Source organism: Helianthus annuus, chromosome 9 (assembly GCF_002127325.2).
Source record: "Helianthus annuus cultivar XRQ/B chromosome 9, HanXRQr2.0-SUNRISE, whole genome shotgun sequence".
Classification (NCBI taxonomy): Eukaryota; Viridiplantae; Streptophyta; class Magnoliopsida; order Asterales; family Asteraceae; genus Helianthus; species Helianthus annuus.
In genome coordinates this window covers 178,573,873-178,593,633 of record NC_035441.2, presented here as the reverse complement: position 1 = coordinate 178,593,633, position 19,761 = coordinate 178,573,873, and the positions used below count along the sequence as shown (strand labels likewise).

The window sequence follows — 19,761 nt, the reverse complement described above, 5'->3', positions numbered from 1 at the left end:
GACATATCCTTCAGGTACCGACGGGTGAATCAGCTGAGTGGTAAATCTCAAAAGCTATCCCAAACAGTTTTTTTTTTATAGAAGAATTGCATCTTGGGCTTCTCATAGCGTATCTTATTGAAGACATCATTTAGGAACTAGAGGGATAACAATAATCTATTTCTAAGTTTAGAGATTGTTTAGATACTAAGAAAAGAAATAATAAAAAAATCCGAGGTTAGGAGTACATTACCTCCACGCTTAGGCCTCAACTTAAATCACTATTATAAATTATAAAGATGTATGTCACCTACTCACCTGAAAAAGACCATAAATTTTTTTAATAAAATTTGTTAATTGTTACGCAATCTAGTAACGATCCGTTTTGTCAACGAAAGATTTGACCGAATCCTAACCCAAGCTTGACTTGTTAATCTTGGTACATGATCAGATTTGTTATGTTTTGGGCTTTAGCCTTTTTCGCTTCCCGACCCACACCCACCCACCCAACCCCAACCCCTTGGCATCACTTCTCTCCACCACACACGCCCATAACCATCGGAATACAATACCTAACGCCACCTTCACTCTCACCGTCACCCTAACCGTCTCCGTTATCTTCTTTTCATCATCCTCTTGCTTTTGAAGATCGCAGATCAGACTCATACTCGTAGATCCGAATTATCTATCTCAACTTACCACTTTCTATCCCTACGTATGCCCGATTTCCCCCTTTTCTTCTTCTTATTATTAGTTTTGTTACTCTTCTTCAGTTTTTCTTATCGAGTTGAAAATTAGGGTTTGGAACGCTCACTTTTCGTTTTTTATATTAATTTAACATAAGGATGTGTGCATACATGTTTGTTTTATGAATTGATATGTATGTATAGACGGAGGCTGTATTGCGACACTGGATGATATGATAATATTGTATGGGAGTATTAGTATATTTGCTTGTGATCTGCTGGAAATAAAGGTCTTAATTTTTGTTGTTAATTTGTTGAAACTAATGACATTAAGCAGAAATTAGGGAGGTTGCTTGGATTCTATTGCGTGAGAAGTACGCAGCTGGAATTTTATGTTTTTTGAGTTGGTTGTGGATCATGTAGACAGTAGGTTTACTTTATCTACTGATGAGGTTCTTATACCGGTAATATCTGTTGGTTAGATTTCTCAAGGTCTGAGAATTATGTATATTTTTTTCGCAGTCTGTCAAGTGTAAAAGTTTAGAACAGTTATGATCAGCAGTGTAGTGTTAAAGTTACCTTTGTTATTAGCAGCCAAACATGCTGCAAGGCTTGTTAGCATCCAGCTCTATGAAAAAAAAGTTAAAAGTTTGAAAAACATTTTTTTTGTTAGGCTTGGACGAGAAATCTTTATTTTGTTCGATTATATACTTCCCATGACATCCATGGAGAAATCTGTTGCTTTACTGTTTTTGCTAAAGGGCGTGCATTAGATATAGCTCAAATAAGTGTTACGTTTGCATGTTAAAATACTGATCATGAACTAAACTACATACGGGATGCCGGATGAGTTCATAACGGGTTGTCAAGTTTGGCACAGAAGTGTTGCTCTTGCTCTCATTATTTCATATTTTCAGATGTGGTTATTTATCAGATCATGAACTACTACATTTTTAAGGCGTGCCCACGTTTTTTATTATTTTTATTGTCGTATTGAACTATTGAAAACCTCTGAATTCTTTTTGAATCTCTATTATCGGACAGAGGTGGCTACTAATAGTTCTCTTTGACAGTTCTGTTACCAAATGATATTCCAAGTTCCATTAGATCTACTCTAATTGTCATGCAATTTGTTCCTTTAAGCCTACCTTGTGGAAACACAATGATGATATTCATTACTACTTCCCTGGCATTAAGTTCATTTCTAATCACATTCTTTCTGGTTTTGGCATGATGGAATGGGATTATTGACACTAGAACTATAGTTAAACACTTCATAAATGTGGTTGTATACATCTTTAATGTGCTAGGGTGTTATACTAACCTGTTCCTAGTCTTATCTTTCTCCAACTCAAACACACGGTTTTAGTCTTTTAGGTTTATTGATATCTTCACACACACTTTTTGATTCTAAAACGTATAAAGTATTCACTCTCTTCCTCAAGGGATCAGTAGATAATATGAAGAAAATTTAGTAAAAAAAATTGAAATACATTGCTATATAGTGAGTTGGTTAAATTCTGTGTCATGGGTTCTATGAGAACAAAGCAAGTCATATGAGACCGAAGTGGTTGAGCTCATACAAAATTAAGATGTCTTGTTTATTGCTACATTTATATTTGACCGCCCAAACAATGCTTGCATGCACAGGAAAAAGACAAGATCATTGGCTTATTTCTTTTAAGATGGTTTGTAAATGCCTCATTTTTGGAAGTTGTTCTTTTTATTTTAAAAAAGCCATCATCCTTCTGTATGACACTATGAGCTTTATATAGTTTACTATGCACATAGAACTAGTGACTAGGTCATATGTTATTCATATTGTAATCCACATATCATATCTTATTGCGTGACTGATTAAAAGTCTCGTTTTTTTATAGTAAGGAAAGTAATGTTTTTTTTATTTCATCTCCAGGTTTTGTATATAGTTCTTGGATGACCTTGGGACTACATTTGAACAATGACATCGAGTATGTTGGCTGGAGAAAGAAAGTATAGCTCTTTCACTTATATCTTCATATGATCTTAGTTGCTTTCTTCATATTTTTAAGCAAGAACCAAATATCAGAATGTACCTATTGTTTTAATTTTCTGTCTTTTTAGGTGGGCCTCTTCAAGAAGAGGTGGCATGACTGTTTTGGGCAAAGTTGCTGTTCCTAAACCTATTAATTTACCTAGCCAAAAGTACGGTTTTACATCTGAATTACAATAAGTTGTCTTATGATTTACGTACTAATAATGTCACATATTTTTATGCTGCTGTTTCAAGGTTAGAAAATCATGGTTTGGATCCAAATGTGGAAATTGTTCCCAAGTAAAAATCGCTTATTTAACTTCATACACATTTTTTTTTCACTTTTCTCTATGCCTACTTTACCGAGTTACCCTTTATCTTATGTTACCAACAGGGGTAGCCTTAGCTGGGGAAGCCGGCCATCTTCATCAACATCAAATCCTTGGGGTTCGTCAGCAGTATCTCCAAAGGCTGATGGCACTGCTGTTTCACCACATCATTCTAGTGGCCGTCCTACATCAGGAGGTGGTCTTAGTCGGCCATCAACAGCTGGCAGTGATAGACATGATCCTTCTACTACTACATGGGGCCCAAATTCTAGGCCATCATCAGCTTCAGGAGTCTTGACTTCAAATCAATCATCGCTAACTTCTTCGCGTCCACTCAGTGCAGAAACAAGACCAGGTAGCTCACATTTATCCCGTTTTGCTGAGCCTGTATATGATAGTTCAGCAGCTTGGGGCCCTAACGGCACTGCAGATAAGCTGGTAAGTTATTAGCTTGCTGGTTTCCACTCTATAACAAAGAAACTTTTTTTGTTATTTTTTATTTAGTTTTATTCCACAAGTAGATTGTCGAACCAAAAAAATCATTTTTTTGTGCAGTCAATACCTTCCAAAGTCGATGATTTTTCTCTTAGTTCAGGGGACTTTCCAACACTGGGTTCAGAAAAAGATAATACGACAAAGAGCGGGGAAGCACATGGTAATTTTTATTTACTGTAAAAATGTTGGTGTGAAGTTTACTGAATCTAGACTCACATATGTTGCAGATCATGGTTCTCGTGTTCGTCCCGGATCAGGCTCTGGCAGAAATGCACCTGTGAACGACAGAAACGAGATGACCCAAGCTGGTCAATGTCTAGCCATCATCTTTAATTAACTGTTTAAGTTAATTTCGTCTATTAACAAAGTAAACGTTATGTTTTTTGAGTGCAGATCACAAAAGTGGAACTGTTGATACTTGGACACGAGATGATGGGGTTCGTCCTAATGCTGACAGGTGGCATGGAGACTCGCATCAATACGTCAATCCTAATGTACCCCCTCAACATTATGATGCCTGGCGAGGACCACCGATGAATGCGCCACCTGGCGTTTGGTACAGGGGACCACCACCTGCGGGCCCACCTTATCCACACGTTCCTCATGGTGGGTTTCCTATGGAACCGTATCCTTACTATCCCCCTCAGATCCCCCCTCCGTTAGCAAATTCACAATCGGGCCCTCCGCATGGGCCAGGCCCAAGAGGTCACCATCCAAGAAACGGAGATTTTTACAGGCCCCAAATGCCTGATGCTTTTATCCGTCCAGGTATGTCAATTAGGCCCGGGTTTTACCCTGGTCCGGTTCCTTATGATGGTTATTTTGGTCCTCCGATGGGCTACAATCCCAATGACCGTGATATGTCATTTATGGGAATGCCACCCGGACCACATGGACCACCGCCTGTTTACAACATGTATCCACCTCAAAATCCATCAGAACTTAACGATCCTCACTTTAGAGGTGGCGTGCGTGGACCGGTTCCGGTTGGAAATATGTATGTTTCTGAACAGTTAGATTCTCACCCCCCTGAGGAATCATCTCATGGGCCCTACAAAGTTCTTAAAAAACGTGAAAATGAAAGGAATGCTGACGTGGAAGAAGACGGTTGGGAGCAGAGTGACCACCCGAGACCATCGTTTCACAAGAATGAACAGGGAACAGACACCAGAAGGAATAATGAAGATACGTCTTCAAGAAGAAACATGTCATCACAGGACTCACACAAGTCTAAAGCATCTACTGAAAGTTGGGGAAATAAGCCATCTTTTTCAGAAGACTCGAAAGATTCAACCTTGATTCAGAAGATTGAAGATTTGAATGCAAAAGTAAGGGCTTCTGATATTCGAGGGGATGGAGAGCAAACTAATAAATTACTAGTGAACCGAAAGGGCAACTCTACTATTGCCTTCGGTAGCATTCCAACCGCTGGAGATCTTGCGCATCCCTATGACAAATCTAGGTTTATGATTTGTATTTTCTGATGTCATACTTCACATTTAACTTGTTTGTGTTAACAAAATTTGGTTTTCACAGGCAAGCACACCATGGAGTTCGAAATCGAGCAGATCATCATATCAAAGGAAGATTAAATCAAGATACAGGCGAATCATTGGCTCAAATGATTGACCCTGCTGATGGTCAAGCACAGGTATTCAGCATTTATTATTTTGTTTTCGTCTTCCCGTCTTTTGTGCTAAGTAGTTAATGCGGTAAAATATCTAATGCGGTAAAATATCTGATATCGATCAAGGACCGATATTTGAGACATCGGTTATCGTGGTGGGATATGGGTAATTTTAATATCATGCTAAATTTATATATGTAGCAATTTAACACTAACACTCCTTTTTGCAACTTGCAAAACACTAACATTTGTAGCAAGTAGGAAATGACTAAGACTTAAAACACTAACTTTTAAAACTAACAACTAACAATTAAGGCTTAAAACACTAATACCAGCAATAAGAAGAAATACGAATGGTAAAACTAAGAAGAAAGGTATTGATATCGGGAAAATCGGTGAAATATCGGTCCAATATCGCAGATATTATCGGTACCGATATTCTAACCGATATTTTGCACCGATATTTCACCAGGGGACCAATAACCGATATATCAGGATATTAACTACATAGCTTTTGTGTGACGATTCATCTTACATTTTTATGCATGATCAGCGTGCTAGGATGAGGGAGTTGGCAAAACAACGTGCGATTGAGCTACAAAAGGAAGAGGAAGAAAGGATAAGAGAGCAGAAAGCAAAAGCTCTTGCAAAACTGGAAGAGTTGAATAGGCGTACACTTGCAGCATCGGATGGTACGATCCAGACCGAAGGAAAAAACACGACTAGTGTTTCTGAGCAGGAAGATGCAGAGGGATCCCAAAAACCAACTGAACCAGCAGCTGCCCAGATCAGTGAGATTAGTCAACAAGATCCTGTTGACCAGTCGACGCTTCCCAAACAAAGTGATCCTGAAAGCAAAACTAATCTTGGTAATGATGTTGGTGTTAACAGGCAGAAGCGTGCTAGCCATAGGCAAAAGCAGAGTGTACAAGTGGTTGAGAGTTCAGTTGACAAGTCAAATAAGAGTGGGACAGGTGAAGCTGTACAAAGTCAAGAGTCAACAATGCCAAGCAACTCAAATATCATGTCTGAATCAACACAGCAGAAAAAGAAAAGTAACAAAAGTAGCAAAAATAAGCACAGAGAAGTTGATCCTGTTAAGCCAGAATCTCCTCAACCTGATTTAAATCCAAATCCAACTACCTCGTTGGTAACTGATAGCAAGGATGCAAAACAACCTAATACGGACCAGATTTCTTCTTTACCAAGTAACCAGCATAAACCTCAGCACTCAAGAAGGATGCCAAGAAATCCACAAGCTAATAAATTTCATGTTGGTGAAGTTGCCATCTGGGCCCCTGTGCGGGCCCAGACCAAAGAAGAGACCATGCAGGATGATGTGGCTTTGCCAGAAAAGACCGTTAACTCGGGCCAGACTAATTTAAAAAGCAAAAGGGCAGAAATGGAAAGGTATGTTCCTAAACCGGTGGCTAAAGAGCTGGCTCAACAGGGAAGCGTAATCCAATCGACGACACCATCTTCACCCAAGAAAACCGCATTAGAAGATACGACAGATGTACACACTATCCCTGTGGCTTCTAATGTGGAGTCCAAAAGTGGTGATAATAAGCAGATGAAACCTCAACGTGATAAGGGTGTTCAACAGGATTCGAAGAAAGTTTTTCACAAATCTACAAGTCAACATGAAGAATCGAATTCTGTTCCTACTGAAGTTACACCTGTTGTGCATGAATGGGACCCGTCTGATGGCTGGTTTATGCCTGATGAAATCCCACCAACTGAGATTACACCTGTTGTGAAAGATGTTGGAGTCACGGGTAAAGGTAAAAGACCGGCTTACAAAGGCCAAAGAAGCACGGTGAAAAATCACACAGAAAGTGGTGTGGAAGTGGAGTTTGACCAAACAGACAGGCCTGCTTCTTCGAAAGAGAACCGTTCTTCTCACTGGCAACGAAAGCCTCAAGCGTATAAAGGTCAAAATCCGAACTCAGAGTTTAAAAGGGAATCTAGAAGATATTCTCCGCAGGATGAACCTGTGCATGATGAGCATCAAGAGGGTAGGAGAGAGAGAAAGCCTGCTTCATTTAGAGGCCCAACCCACACGGAAGATGAAGCCCAAGCTCAGTTTGAGCAGCCGTCGCAGCATCATGTTTCTACAGGTTATAGGAAGTATGGAGGTCAAAACAACCGTTCGAGTGGTCAAGATGACAAGCGGAAGCATAACTATCAGCATAATGCAAATATAAACAGGGAAAAGCCAAGGCAGAATTTGCATTACGAGTACCAGCCAGTTGGATCAAACAACAATAATAGTAGTAATAAATCAAGTCATCTTGATGCACCTGCGGATGCAGCTCCCAGGTACAAAGAAAGGGGTCCGAGTCAATCCAGACGAGGCGGTGGTAACTATTACGGGCGGCAATAGTGGTTATGAGATGATCAAAGAGAATTCAGTTGAGCTTATTTACTTTTTTTATTAGTCAGGAATTTGATCCATGGTGTCAGGTATTGTTTTTTGTCTGTAATTGTTGCAAAAACTTGTAATTATGCATTTTTTTTTTTTCTAAATTTTATGGTTTATGTCGCAGGTTTATTGAGCAGGGATGGAGATTTAGGGCAAACGGTAGCAAGGAAAAATGTTTTGGGATGTTTCTTATGCGATTTAAGTTTAGAAAAAAGATGCGAATTTGTTCTGAAAGTTGTAATACGTTGTGGAATCTGTTGGGAAATTGTTGGAATGTGCTCGTTCTTGTTTGCCCTAACAATTGGTTTAAGTGGAGATTTATTAACTCGTTTGTTTTAAAAATTGGTTGTTGGGTAGATTTATATGTGATAGGCTGTAAAATGCGTTTTAAATTCAATTAATTGCATATTTTTTTCCCTTACAGGCATCAAACCTTTTCATTTCTACTCTGATCTCAAGAGTTTTTAATTGGTATGGAATCTAAATGATGCTTATGATTTAATGTTGTCAATTGTGTGAGATCGGTGTGTTGAGAGTTGAATTCTTCTATATGATAATAACCCATATTTTTGCTTGTGTAAAAACATCAACTCTTAAAGACTCCACAGTGTGGAAGTGTTGGCGTGGAGGCTTCCACCATGCCGGCACACTGCCTCGTGCCATGGCGCGGAGATGGAGGTGGCAAGATTCTCATCGGCGTGGAGGGCTTTGGCTTATTGACATGGTGGCTTGTTATTGGTTGTTTGCGTTGAATTTTATTGGTTGTTTATTATTATATATATATTTTTTAAAAACACCGTTCTACGCCTCTAGGCTGACGTGGTTGCATGTGGCACTTTCATGTCCCTCCACGCCGGTCTTAACAATCACACATTCAAAATCATGTATTTTGAGCATGACTCATTTAAAGTGTTATGTTAAATGGGTTGGTACTTGATAGGTACTAATCAAGTTGTAAACGTGTTAATCTGGATGGTGGGTTGTACAAAATGAGTTAGCGGGTTGACTCATTTAATTAAACAATCCTACTTTTCAAAACACCAGACGTGGTCGGGAGATTCTAACCCTAGCGAGGGCTTTTCCAATGGGGCAAATGAGCAGCAGATGGGGTTTTAAGATGGTGATGGCTGTCGGCGGAAATGCGATGGTGATGGTGATGTTATACAACAATGAATGTCTTGTAGGCGTTTTTACAGCAGTCAGCAGAGGATGACGGTAGTGGGAGACGTTTGAAGAGGCGAAGGAAGAACATGTGATGAACGCTGTAATGCTGTATGCTGGTGGTGATGTGTGGAGTGAGCAAAAGTGAAAAAATAATAAAAAACTCGAATCACAGTTCAAATTGTTGCTTTTTTAAATATAAGGTTAAATGGTTAAACAAGTTAATCTGAACACAGTTTTTTAATAAAACATGTTAACCTAAAGACGACCTATTTATTAAACTGGTAAAATATAATAATCCAAAACCTATTAATTTTTATGTCGTGTCGGGAAATTGCTTACCCAACTTTACAAGTTATGTTACAAAATCCTTGTCAGAATCAGGTTTAATTCTTCCATTGTTACCCATTAAATTTGGAGTTGGAATCTTTGGTCGGTTGAATGTATGTGTACCTACCAAGTGTTTGTTCGAAACTCCAAAAGAACCATCTAGGTGACTTTTTCCTGTTGTGTAGCCTAAACAAACGGCTTACGGCTCCAAGTGTTGTACCCTCCAAACATATATTCATTTATGACAAGCTTAAGAAAGGTGTTGGACCAACATATATTTATTATGCTTTTGGTACACCATTAGATACATGATTTTGCTACCCTTGACATCCTTTATTTTGACGCATTGTCGTAAATGTTTTGACACTACTTACATGTACTTTGATTTAAGATAATCACATAACTCCTTACCATATTCAACATATTGGTAAACATCAAACTGAGATATATTTCGTGGCCCCAACATATATAATCGTTTTCATGTTTCCTATTGCGGCTCATCATGTCTACGGATTGGTCTTCCATAGTCTGTAGAATGGGGGTACTTCGTGCACACACCATGATCTAGTGGTCTAGTGGTAGGGTTGCCTCTCACAAAGTGACGTGGATTTAGTCTCTGCAACTTGCAACTGTAAGGTTAGATGGTATTTAGGTGTACAAAATTATTGTTCAAAAAAAACTTAATACATACCCACCTTTTAATATCATGAGAAGGAACTGTGCCGTTTTAGTCATTTTTCTAAAATTGGTGTAAAGAAGGATGTTGAAAGTTAATCATAAAACTCGTATGAGTTGAAAGTTGAAGGGCCAAAGTGAAGATTGGTATAATTATCTTTTATTAAAGTTTGGTTTATTTTAGGTAATTATATTGTAATTGATTTAGGCTTTGGAGAGAAAGTTTAGTAATTGGTTTAGGAAAGGTTTGATTACCTTGGAGAGCAAGTTTAGCTTAACTATAAATAGGGACATTAGCCGTTCGGAAAAAAAGTCCGGGAATCCGAATACACACTCAAAACAAAAAATCTTAACAATCTATTTTTACTTAAAACTCTAATTTGCACACTAACACTCATAACTAGACTCAAACTAGGAAATCAAATAAACTAATTAAAATGATATACAAACTTGAATAAACCCAAAACTCGTCTTTTAAACTTCTTTGGATTCTACCCTTAAAACATTCTCGATTCTTTCAGTTGTGACCCTATTAGATCAAACACCTTCTCAAATTTTAGGAGTCATGTCTAGAACAAAAAATCTATGATCATCACATAATACTACGAATGATTGGAGGAGAATATAATAAGTTTCTGGTTTGTTGATAGAATGATAGTCAATGATAACCAAGACAAAACTTAGAGCTTGTTTATTGTACTTTCCAAAAAAAAGTATTTCAGTTCTATAGTTACACCAAATCTACTATGGGGTGATCAAAAAGGCACTCTGGTTTATGAAAGACAAAAAACTTCAACCAAAACACGGAGAATCTATAATTATATGTAACAATCAAGTCAAAACCAATGATTTCAATTTCAACGAGCACAACATATTCGTTAAGGCAATATTAATGTTACTTTAGAAAACTTGCGTCCGATTCAATCTTGATTCTAGTTAAATAGTGTGCGATTATGACATTCGGTTTCAAATCTTTTAAGTATAGAAAATAAGGAATACAAAGTTGCCTTTATGTCTCATTGCTGTCCTTGAAACGCTTGACTGTAAATCAAAAGGAAATAATAATGTTTTGTTGAATCGTTTAAATGGAAAAATAGGTGTGGCTATTTAAGTCCAGAGTCCCACATCGGCTTGGAGAGAGACAAGGTAAACAGGGGTGTATTATAAAAAAGGACAGAAGGCAATGGATTACTTACTTACCTGGACGGGGTCAATGGATGATCAAGAAGGTTCATGGCCTAGGTTGGTGACCTCCATTGCACTTAGGAGGGGTGCCTGTCTAAGGTCGGCCCAAGTGGTCGAGCCTACGTCATAATTTGTGGCAGTGAGGGCCTGCGTTCGCGCGGCCCTTGCACAATTGTCAGTTCAATTTTGTTGGTTTGTGTTTAAAAAATTTTCAGTTTTAAAAAGTAAAAGAGTAAATCAGAGCCTATGTTACAATTTGATGCAGTGAATTTTGAATTTTTTTAGTGTAAACTATTGGATTTTTAAGAGCCTCTATGTCTCAATTTGATGCAGTGATGTTTATCTGTTTGTTTTAATTGTTAAAATGATGAAGAGTTGAAACACATTACATGGGCCTGTGTTGTAGGAGCTATACACCTATACAGGCACGAAAGCAGTTCGATAGGATCCGCCAATGGCCATCGGGAAGATGGGTGGCTGAGATTAAAGACACCATACAACAATAAAGAGTATGGTTTAGCACATTTGATATCGCTGTGCACGCTGCTAAAGCTTATGAAGAAACCAATTTTTGTACATGTATTCCGCCTAACAAATAATAATGGAGAGTATGAATCTTATTCTTGGAGTTCTTCTATTAATCTTGTTTCTATAAAAATATATTCTTCTGGTTGTTATTTGTTTTGAACTTTTGATTATAGGTTATAATCTAATAAAAAAAAGCAAACAAGTCGTTGTAGTATAGTGGTAAGTATTCCCGCCTGTCACGCGGGTGACCCGGGTTCGATCCCCGGCAACGGCGCTCTTTTTTTTCTACAATGCAGAGAAATTATAATTCTCATTCTAATATTCTATCAGTTCAAAGTTAAATAAACCATCTTTCTTTTTATGAACTCAAGTCTGCAACAAACCGTATATGAAGTTGAAAACAACTAATCTTTTATTTCTCATATCATATATCATACCGTATACCACTAACCACAACAATCAAGAAACAACATATCTATTAATTCGGAACAAAAACATAAAAAAAATCCCAAAAGTTACCAAGCTTTTGAATGCTGCACATCCACATCCACATCCACATCCACATCCACATCCAAAAAGAGTTTATAAATCTATGAATTTAATATCCTGATATCTAGTTTGCTACCAGGTATAATTGTATAACGTAATTGCTTGTCAAATTATATATCATTTTCTTTATTTATAACTATACTAGATAGTCAGAATTTATTAAACACAAAATATTATTAGAAAATAAGTATTAACAACTTTAAGAAGTATAAACATGTCCATAACAATGTCTTTCACACGCTAAAATGAGGTTTATATCATATGATCATTGTCTATTAATACTTCAAATATTAACGATCCTAACATTTTATACGAGTCTTACATAACAAATGTATAAAAGATATGTTGAGTTCAAATAATCAAATCATCTAATTATATTATTGACCTGTTTAAACTATACTGGAGAGTGTAAGTTATCTAACTCGTTTGACGCTCCAATTACAAGGTTCTAACTTGATACATGTCTTTCCAAAAACAAGAATATAAGAATTGAACTCACAATAATGGTTGTCATTCCTATCAATTAATTAAAATGGTCTAGTCAATAACTACTCTTGGATTTTAATTGACCTTCAAGGCAATGGACCATCCTAACTTTTGCTTCATTTGTTTTTTTTTTTTCAGCTCCTTTGCTCTTTGACTTTCTCCCATAAAAGAATTACACAATGAACCAAAAATAATGACATTTTGGCATTTCCTTTCCCTCTCTAAATCTAAATGATTATTATATGATAACAATTATTGACCATCCATTAATGTACTACCTTCTACCTTGGATTTTATCTCCTGTCTTTTCTTCCTCTTTGTTATAATATGGCTATTATTACTATAATCCAACCATCCTCTATTTTCATTCCATATCACCATATTAGGTATCATCTTTTGGTGTCATTCTCTTTGTTTTTACCCCAATCTTCTAGGGAAAAGAATTTCTTCAGGATTAGGTACGAAAAATTCTCAGGTTATTGTCTTCATGATAACAACATCGTGACGTGAGGGTTTTGTTTCACAAGATATCTTTATCACGTTGAGTAAACATGCCAATCAAGTAGAAAGAGGAAACGAAAAATTTTAGTTTTTTTTTTTGTTCACGGAAATTGATTAAAAATACATGTAAATCAAGATTTGTGAAGAGATGAGTACAAAAGCACTCATGTATGATGGATGGTCCAAAGTTATACCAAGCAAGCCAATTTATTTAGTGTCCATAATGGGATATTTGATGGGACAAAAGTTCATGGGACATAAGTCCAAAGTGGTTGTATCTTTTTTTATTACACAAACACTAAGTCTAAGGAAAGGTGATATTGAAAGACATAAAGCTATGCTCGCCACCCACTACACACACAAATTGAAAATAGAGGAAAATCCCCATGTATCGAATATCAAGCCAACTCTTTGTCCTTTCTTGGTTTGGTTCCAATCTTAACATGGAATCCTTCTTCATTATACTCTAAATACACCACAAGTACAACTATACATGCACAATGTGCAACTCATGCATGATTCTTGACATTGAAAACAATACATATAGTTGAGGATTAAGAGCCATTTCAAATGAGTCTAAATCTCCCATGTGGTTGTATGTAATTTATTAGTATTAGGTGAGGATTAGGTGAGTGATTTGAGATTAGAGCGCGTGGAAGAAGCTTGTTTAGGGACTAGTCCCGAAATCCTGAATACTTGTCGTGTTTTGTGTCTTAGGTTCTTCGAGCGACATTAACTTGTCAACTCGCCGCAAAAGTAAAGGCAAAGTTCATGATTCACCATGATTTAATCCTCAAATCAAGATCACTTAATTTTTCATTATTTTTTATTTGAGATATGAAACTCATAAATCCAAATAAATATAAACCTTTACTATACAATCATGACCATAAAATATAAGAACTTAAAAATCTTACAAAAAAATTCAAAGAATAGATATCTTTATAAATGAAGTCTAAAAGGGTCGAGTTCAAGTAACTCCAAGTGTCATGTGCCTAATTGAATCAGTTTCATCACGTGAAAGATAAATCAAGCTTAGTGTATACGCCGCTCAAATGGTGATCCTGTCAAACCGATCTAGCAAAGCACAAATCAGATTTCTCATTCAAAGTGTTACATGTTAAACCTATGAATCTTTTCCTTCCTTTTATGGATTGGAAGGAATAAGACACCTCAAGTTCATCACCCTTAGGGCAGAAGTGACTCACTTTTTATGAAGAGAGTGGGTTAATACCAATCAAGTTGACTAAAATGAGGGATCTTTGACTTTACATCTTACAAAGTGAAGCAACCTAATCTAATTTTTGTACTGTACCTTAAGATTCTCTCTAGTTTTGTTTTTTGTTTTTTTTTTAAATCTGTTGAATATAAATTAAAAACAAAAGTGCAACTCTAAAAATGGTCCAACTCCAATCCATCAAGAGCAAGTGGGTCTGCCCCAAAATTCTCTTTTTTCTTGTCAACCATCACAATCTTATCTTCTTCTTCTACTTCCTTCCATATAAGACCTGTTTGGAACTGTTTTTACCTTTTAACCACAACTAATATCTTAAATTAATAGGTATAATGGAACTAGAAACAAAGGCTTATATATAGATTTTGAAGCTAAAAGGTGCACCCACTTTTCATGCATGATCATCATCACCTTTGTGCAACATGAACATTGATCTGTCCCATACCAGTTTGTCTTTCTGAACCCATTATCCCATTTTATTCTTTCACCAACATTTTATCACCTTTCTTTCTTTCTGGGTTTCATGTATGATCTTTCCTTATTAATCTTTTAGAATGGGTAAAATGCAAAATGCAATCATTTTGTTCATCCTCCTCATTTCTTTTCTAGAAGCTTCACTTGGAGCTCTTTCAAATGATTCATTCTGGCTACTCAAAATTAAATCACAATTCACTGATCCAATGGGGGTGTTAAGCAACTGGTCTCCCGGATCGAATGTATGCACGTGGAACGGCTTGGAATGTTCGAAAGATCAAACGCGTGTCGTGGGTATAAATCTTTCTAACTCGGGTCTCTCGGGATCTATCTCTCCTGATATCTCACACCTTGTTTCACTTCAAAAAATCGATCTTTCCATGAATTTTCTAACCGGTATGATTCCTACCGAGCTTGGGAATCTTCAAGATCTTCAAGAACTCCTTTTGTTTTCAAATTATCTCACGGGTTTCATTCCCGTTGAGTTTCGTTTGTTAAAAAAGCTGCAAGTTCTTCGAATTGGAGATAATTTGTTAACCGGAGAACTTATCGAAACTATTGGAGAGTTAACCGAGTTAAGAGTATTAGCACTTGCTTACTGCCAATTTAACGGAACAATTCCATCCGAAATCGGCAAATTAAAGCGTTTACAGTCTCTCCACTTACAAGCCAACAGTTTTTCCGGAATCATTCCACAAGAAATAGCCAGCTGTGAAGAACTCGAAGATTTCGCAGCATCAAACAACAATCTGGAAGGTGAAATACCTTCTTCACTTGGAGAACTTCGGTTTCTAGAGATCTTGAATTTAGCGAATAATACGCTATCAGGAACGATTCCATCCGAGTTATCTCGGCTTTCAAGGTTGAGATACTTGAACCTTTTTGGCAATCGGTTAACCGGTGAACTCCCGATAGGCGTAATCCAACTGCCTAAACTCCAGAATCTTGATCTTTCAAGAAACAATCTTTCGGGAAACATAACTCGTTTCGATTTCAATGGAAACAATGATCTAGAAGCTTTAGCTCTGTCGGGTAATTCGTTCACCGGCAGCTTCCCGGAGAAACTTTGTACCCGAAACTCGAAGTTACGTAACGTTCTCCTCTCGGTAAACCGTCTTTCCGGGGACTTCCCTTTGGCATTGCTAAACTGTTCTTCACTCGAAGTGTTAGACATTTCTGACAACGAATTCGAGAACAATATACCATCTGAGATCGAAAACCTGAAGAACCTCACTGATCTTTTGCTGAACAATAACAGTTTTTCAGGTGGTTTGCCTCCTGAAATCGGAAACTTGAGTAATCTGGTGAGTCTTTATCTGTTTGGCAACATGATCACAGGTGAAATCCCAGCCGAAATCGGAAAGTTACAGAAGCTGAGCGTGCTGTATCTGTACGAGAATCAGATGTCCGGAAACATTCCAACCGAGTTAACAAACTGCTCAAGCTTAAGCGAGATTGATTTTTTCGGGAATCATATTACAGGAGTGATTCCTGAAACAATTGGGAAGCTCAAGAATCTTGTTTTTCTTCAGCTGAGGCAAAATGATCTGTCGGGTCCAGTTCCGTTAAGCTTAGGGTACTGCAAGAAGCTTCAAACGTTATCGTTAGGTGATAATAACCTTTCGGGATCGCTCTCAAAGACGTTTGGATATCTTTCCGAGCTTACGCTTCTTAGTCTTTACAACAATTCGTTCGAAGGCCCGCTTCCAGAATCCTTATTTCTGCTTAAAAACCTCACAATCATAAACATTTCTAACAACAGATTCTACGGTTCAATCTATCCTCTTTTGGGGTCGAACTTGCTGTCGTTGTTAGACGTAACTAACAACAGCTTTTCGGGTCCTATCCCTTCTGAACTAGCCTTGTCAAAGAACCTCACACGTATACGCCTAGCTCATAACCATCTAAACGGCACCATTCCTTCGCAATTCGGTCAACTCACTAACCTCAACTTTCTTGATCTTTCATCCAACAACTTCACAGGAGAGCTGCCACTAGAGCTATCAAACTGCAACAAAATCAGCCATTTTCTAGTCAGCAACAACCAGATATCCAGCACAGTTCCACAATGGCTAGGAACGTTGAAAGAACTCGGAGAGTTGGATCTTTCAAACAACGTTTTCAACGGATCGCTGCCTAAACAGGTAGGAGACTGTTCAAGATTACTCAAACTTTCGGTTAATCAAAACAAACTCTCGGGTGGCATACCCGAAGAGATCGGGAATCTAACGAGCCTCAATGTGTTAAAACTTCAAAGAAACAATCTCTCTGGGGCAATTCCTCGAACACTTGGCGGGTGTAAGAAACTATTCGAATTACGCCTGTCCGAAAACTCATTAACCGGGTTGATCCCATCCGAACTCGGCACTCTAACTGAACTCCAAGTGATTCTGGACCTAAGCAAGAACTCTCTCACGGGTGAAATCCCAGTATCCCTATCAAATCTGGTGAAATTAGAAAGATTAAACTTATCATCCAACGAACTTAAGGGTGAAGTTCCAGAGGCACTGGGGAGATTAACAAGTCTCCACGCTCTGAACCTCTCAAACAACCACCTTGAGGGAGAAATCCCAACAACCTTTTCAAGATTCCCACCAAATTCATTCATGCACAACGACAACCTGTGTGGCCCACCACTAACATCATGTCGGGAATCAACCCGACAAGAAAAGAAGCAGCTGTCGAACACAGCGGCTGCTGGGATAGTGGTGGCGATAGTGTTCTCGGCGACGGTTATATGTTTGTATCTGATATATTTGATGCTTAGGATATGGTGTAAATGGAAGCAAGCTTCGATTTCGAGTGATGATAATGGGGGTGGTGAAAAGGCGGGAAAAGAGGAGAAATGGGGTGATGATCATCATCGGGTGATTAGGAGTGATGAGTATTGGGATTTGAATAAGATGACGATGTTGCCGTGTGAACGTTCTGGAAAAGATGTTTCTTCCATGACGACTTGTATTTTTCCTCATAGTATGAGTCGAGAGAACTCCATGAGATCATTGGTTTAGTTTTTTTTTTTTTTTTTTGGTTGTAAGATAGTTTGAAAGTTTGTTTGGGTTTGGGATTCAATTGTTTGTCATTGTTTACGTGCGTAATTTGTAAAGTTATGTTAGTCATTCTTTTGAGTGTTAAAAATACATGGTAAGAAACTTCATTTTCTAAAAGGCTGTTTGAATGTGAATTTTTGATAGGACATGAAAACACAATACTAATATAAAATGAAATTTAATGTTTTGGTTTAGTCTAAATAGGTCCGGATACGTTTCAGGTGAAGTTCATGAACGACAAGTCAAGTTCGTGTAAACCTAATTGGTTGACAGGTTAACCTGTTAAACTCATTTTATTTATATATTTATTTTTTTAATTGTGTTTTATGTTATTGCTTAAATTGGTCAAATATTTTATGTCATAATTATAACTAGTATTAAAGCCCACCACATTGCGGTAGGCGCGTAAAAATATTTCAAATAGTACCAATGTCACACCATAGTCAACAACCCGCTCGTATTAATGTTAATAAATTAGAGTGTAACGCAAAACATAGAAAATAATAACTAAGTCGACTTAGTGCCCGCTCGTTGTGAGGAACCTGTTAAACGGGAAAAATAGATGACGTAAAAACGTTGAACCATACATGTACATTGCGTCGTGTTAACTCGCAAATTTAGAACGAAGCGTTAATGAAACGTAAAAACATTGAACAACACACACACGTTGCACCGTGGTTTCTCGCAAAATTTAAAATGAAACGTAAAACAAAAAATTTGCGAAATATGGAAAGTATAGGAGACCAAAGTTGAAAGTAAAAAAATTGTAAGATTAAGTTGTAAGAGATTAAACTTTTGTGTTAATAGTGAAAAATCAAATAGTTTTGGATAAAAAGTGTAATATCAATTTTTTTTTAAAAAACCCTTAAGCATTATGTACAACCCCTTAATGCATAAAGATGTTGCAAATTTATAGTATGTAAATAATCAAAGTTAGAATAATAGCAGATTTGTAAATATTATCCTATTATTGTCCAAAGAATGTACTATTCCTAACAAAATTCAACAATTGTTATATTTATATAATCTTAAAATGAAATGTCGGTGACCCTACCAAATTACAATATTGCCCAGTCGTCTTCTTCTTTTCTCTTTTAGGGTTAGAGAACAACCAGTACCGCATCCACATGCCACAAACCCCTCTCACCTTCTTCTGCGCAGAATAGAGAGAGCGAAGAAATACATCTTATGGTGGAGACCGGAGAGACGAAGGGACAGAGAGAAGAGAAAGAAGCAGAGCAAAAGGAACCCAGAGGTTCCAGCCACCGGTTCCGGCGTAGCGACGGCCACAGGTCCGGTGATGCTACATCGTGATCAACCACCTTCTTACGTGAATCTTAGATCTTCTTCCTATTCGAACAATTCTAACTTTCGTCATAGTAGCTCCGGTGTCAAAGTTAGGGATTCCGATGGACACAAGGTAACTACAGCACTCTTCATATCTATTTCACCCCATTTGAACTTGCTTCACATGAAGTTATAGAATTTGCGATGTAATTGTTCTTTGATTTGATTATTATTCATTTTATTGTCAATTTGAGTTTTTAAAACAGGATCCAGGCTTATTTAGGTTAACTTTTAATTTGGGTCAATCATGTATATATTATTTAACTATATTGTTATCCAGCTTTTTCTTGAAAAGTTCATATTTTTGATGTTCTTATCATTAATTCCATGTTTATTGTGAAATTTAGCTTATTTGGGGGGAATTTTAATTTGGATCAATCATAGCTTTGTGTTTTTTAACGTATTATTGTATGCATTTTTTTCATGAATTAAGGATGGCCACAGGCTGCCTAGAAAATGATGGAAGATGGTGGTGTTTGGTGAAACACATGATGTCCACCATAAAAGTAATTGAAGGCTGTGTGATTTATGCATTCAGTCCATCTCTTTGTGTACACTTTAAAAAAACCAGATGTGCATAATCAGTCTTTGGTTTGTGAAAATCGGCATCGGATCATGGAGATGGAGCGAATTACCGATTTTCCGATGAGTATTGTTCACATCGGACCGAGAAAACTACAGCGATT

The 19,761-nt window shown here is 37.4% G+C and overlaps 2 protein-coding genes and 2 non-coding genes across 6 annotated transcripts; all 4 read left to right on the top strand.

Annotated features, from left to right (window-relative positions):
- The first annotated feature begins 448 nt into the window (after window positions 1-448).
- On the top strand, window positions 449-7,911 carry LOC110888824 (protein MODIFIER OF SNC1 1). 3 transcript variants are annotated; one of them, XM_035977925.1, is made up of 11 exons: window positions 449-694; window positions 2,581-2,657; window positions 2,769-2,849; window positions 2,935-2,979; window positions 3,074-3,446; window positions 3,564-3,663; window positions 3,731-3,811; window positions 3,897-4,965; window positions 5,040-5,154; window positions 5,684-7,596; window positions 7,680-7,911. In XM_035977925.1, the coding sequence occupies exons 2-10, from the start codon at window positions 2,626-2,628 to the stop codon at window positions 7,514-7,516; spliced, it is 3,729 nt and encodes a 1,242-aa protein (XP_035833818.1). In that variant the 5' UTR covers window positions 449-694; window positions 2,581-2,625; the 3' UTR covers window positions 7,517-7,596; window positions 7,680-7,911. The 3 variants fall into 3 exon arrangements, with proteins under 3 accessions (XP_035833818.1, XP_035833820.1, XP_035833819.1); XM_035977927.1 differs by lacking the exon at window positions 3,731-3,811; XM_035977926.1 differs by lacking the exon at window positions 2,935-2,979 and having other exon boundaries at window positions 450-694.
- Window positions 7,912-10,913: 3,002 nt separating this feature from the next.
- LOC118482341 lies at window positions 10,914-11,073 on the top strand. The gene has a single exon (XR_004868384.1). It is a non-coding gene; the product is annotated as a U1 spliceosomal RNA (small nuclear RNA).
- Window positions 11,074-11,636: 563 nt separating this feature from the next.
- Window positions 11,637-11,708, top strand: TRNAD-GUC. Its single transcript has one exon. It is a non-coding gene; the product is annotated as a tRNA-Asp (tRNA).
- Window positions 11,709-14,533: 2,825 nt separating this feature from the next.
- On the top strand, window positions 14,534-17,816 carry LOC118482254 (LRR receptor-like serine/threonine-protein kinase GSO1). The gene has a single exon (XM_035977924.1). The coding sequence runs from the start codon at window positions 14,759-14,761 to the stop codon at window positions 17,687-17,689; it is 2,931 nt and encodes a 976-aa protein (XP_035833817.1). The 5' UTR covers window positions 14,534-14,758; the 3' UTR covers window positions 17,690-17,816.
- The last annotated feature ends 1,945 nt before the right edge of the window (window positions 17,817-19,761 follow it).

Coding starts and splice junctions, on each gene's coding strand:
- LOC118482254 (XM_035977924.1), top strand. CDS start 14,759: ATGGGTAAAATGCAAAATGCAATCATTTTGTTCATCCTCCTCATTTCT.
- LOC110888824 (XM_035977925.1), top strand. CDS start 2,626: ATGACATCGAGTATGTTGGCTGGAGAAAGAAA. Junction 2,658..2,768: donor ATGTTGGCTGGAGAAAGAAA/GTATAGCTCTTT, acceptor CTGTCTTTTTAG/GTGGGCCTCTTCAAGAAGAG. Junction 4,966..5,039: donor CATCCCTATGACAAATCTAG/GTTTATGATTTG, acceptor TGGTTTTCACAG/GCAAGCACACCATGGAGTTC.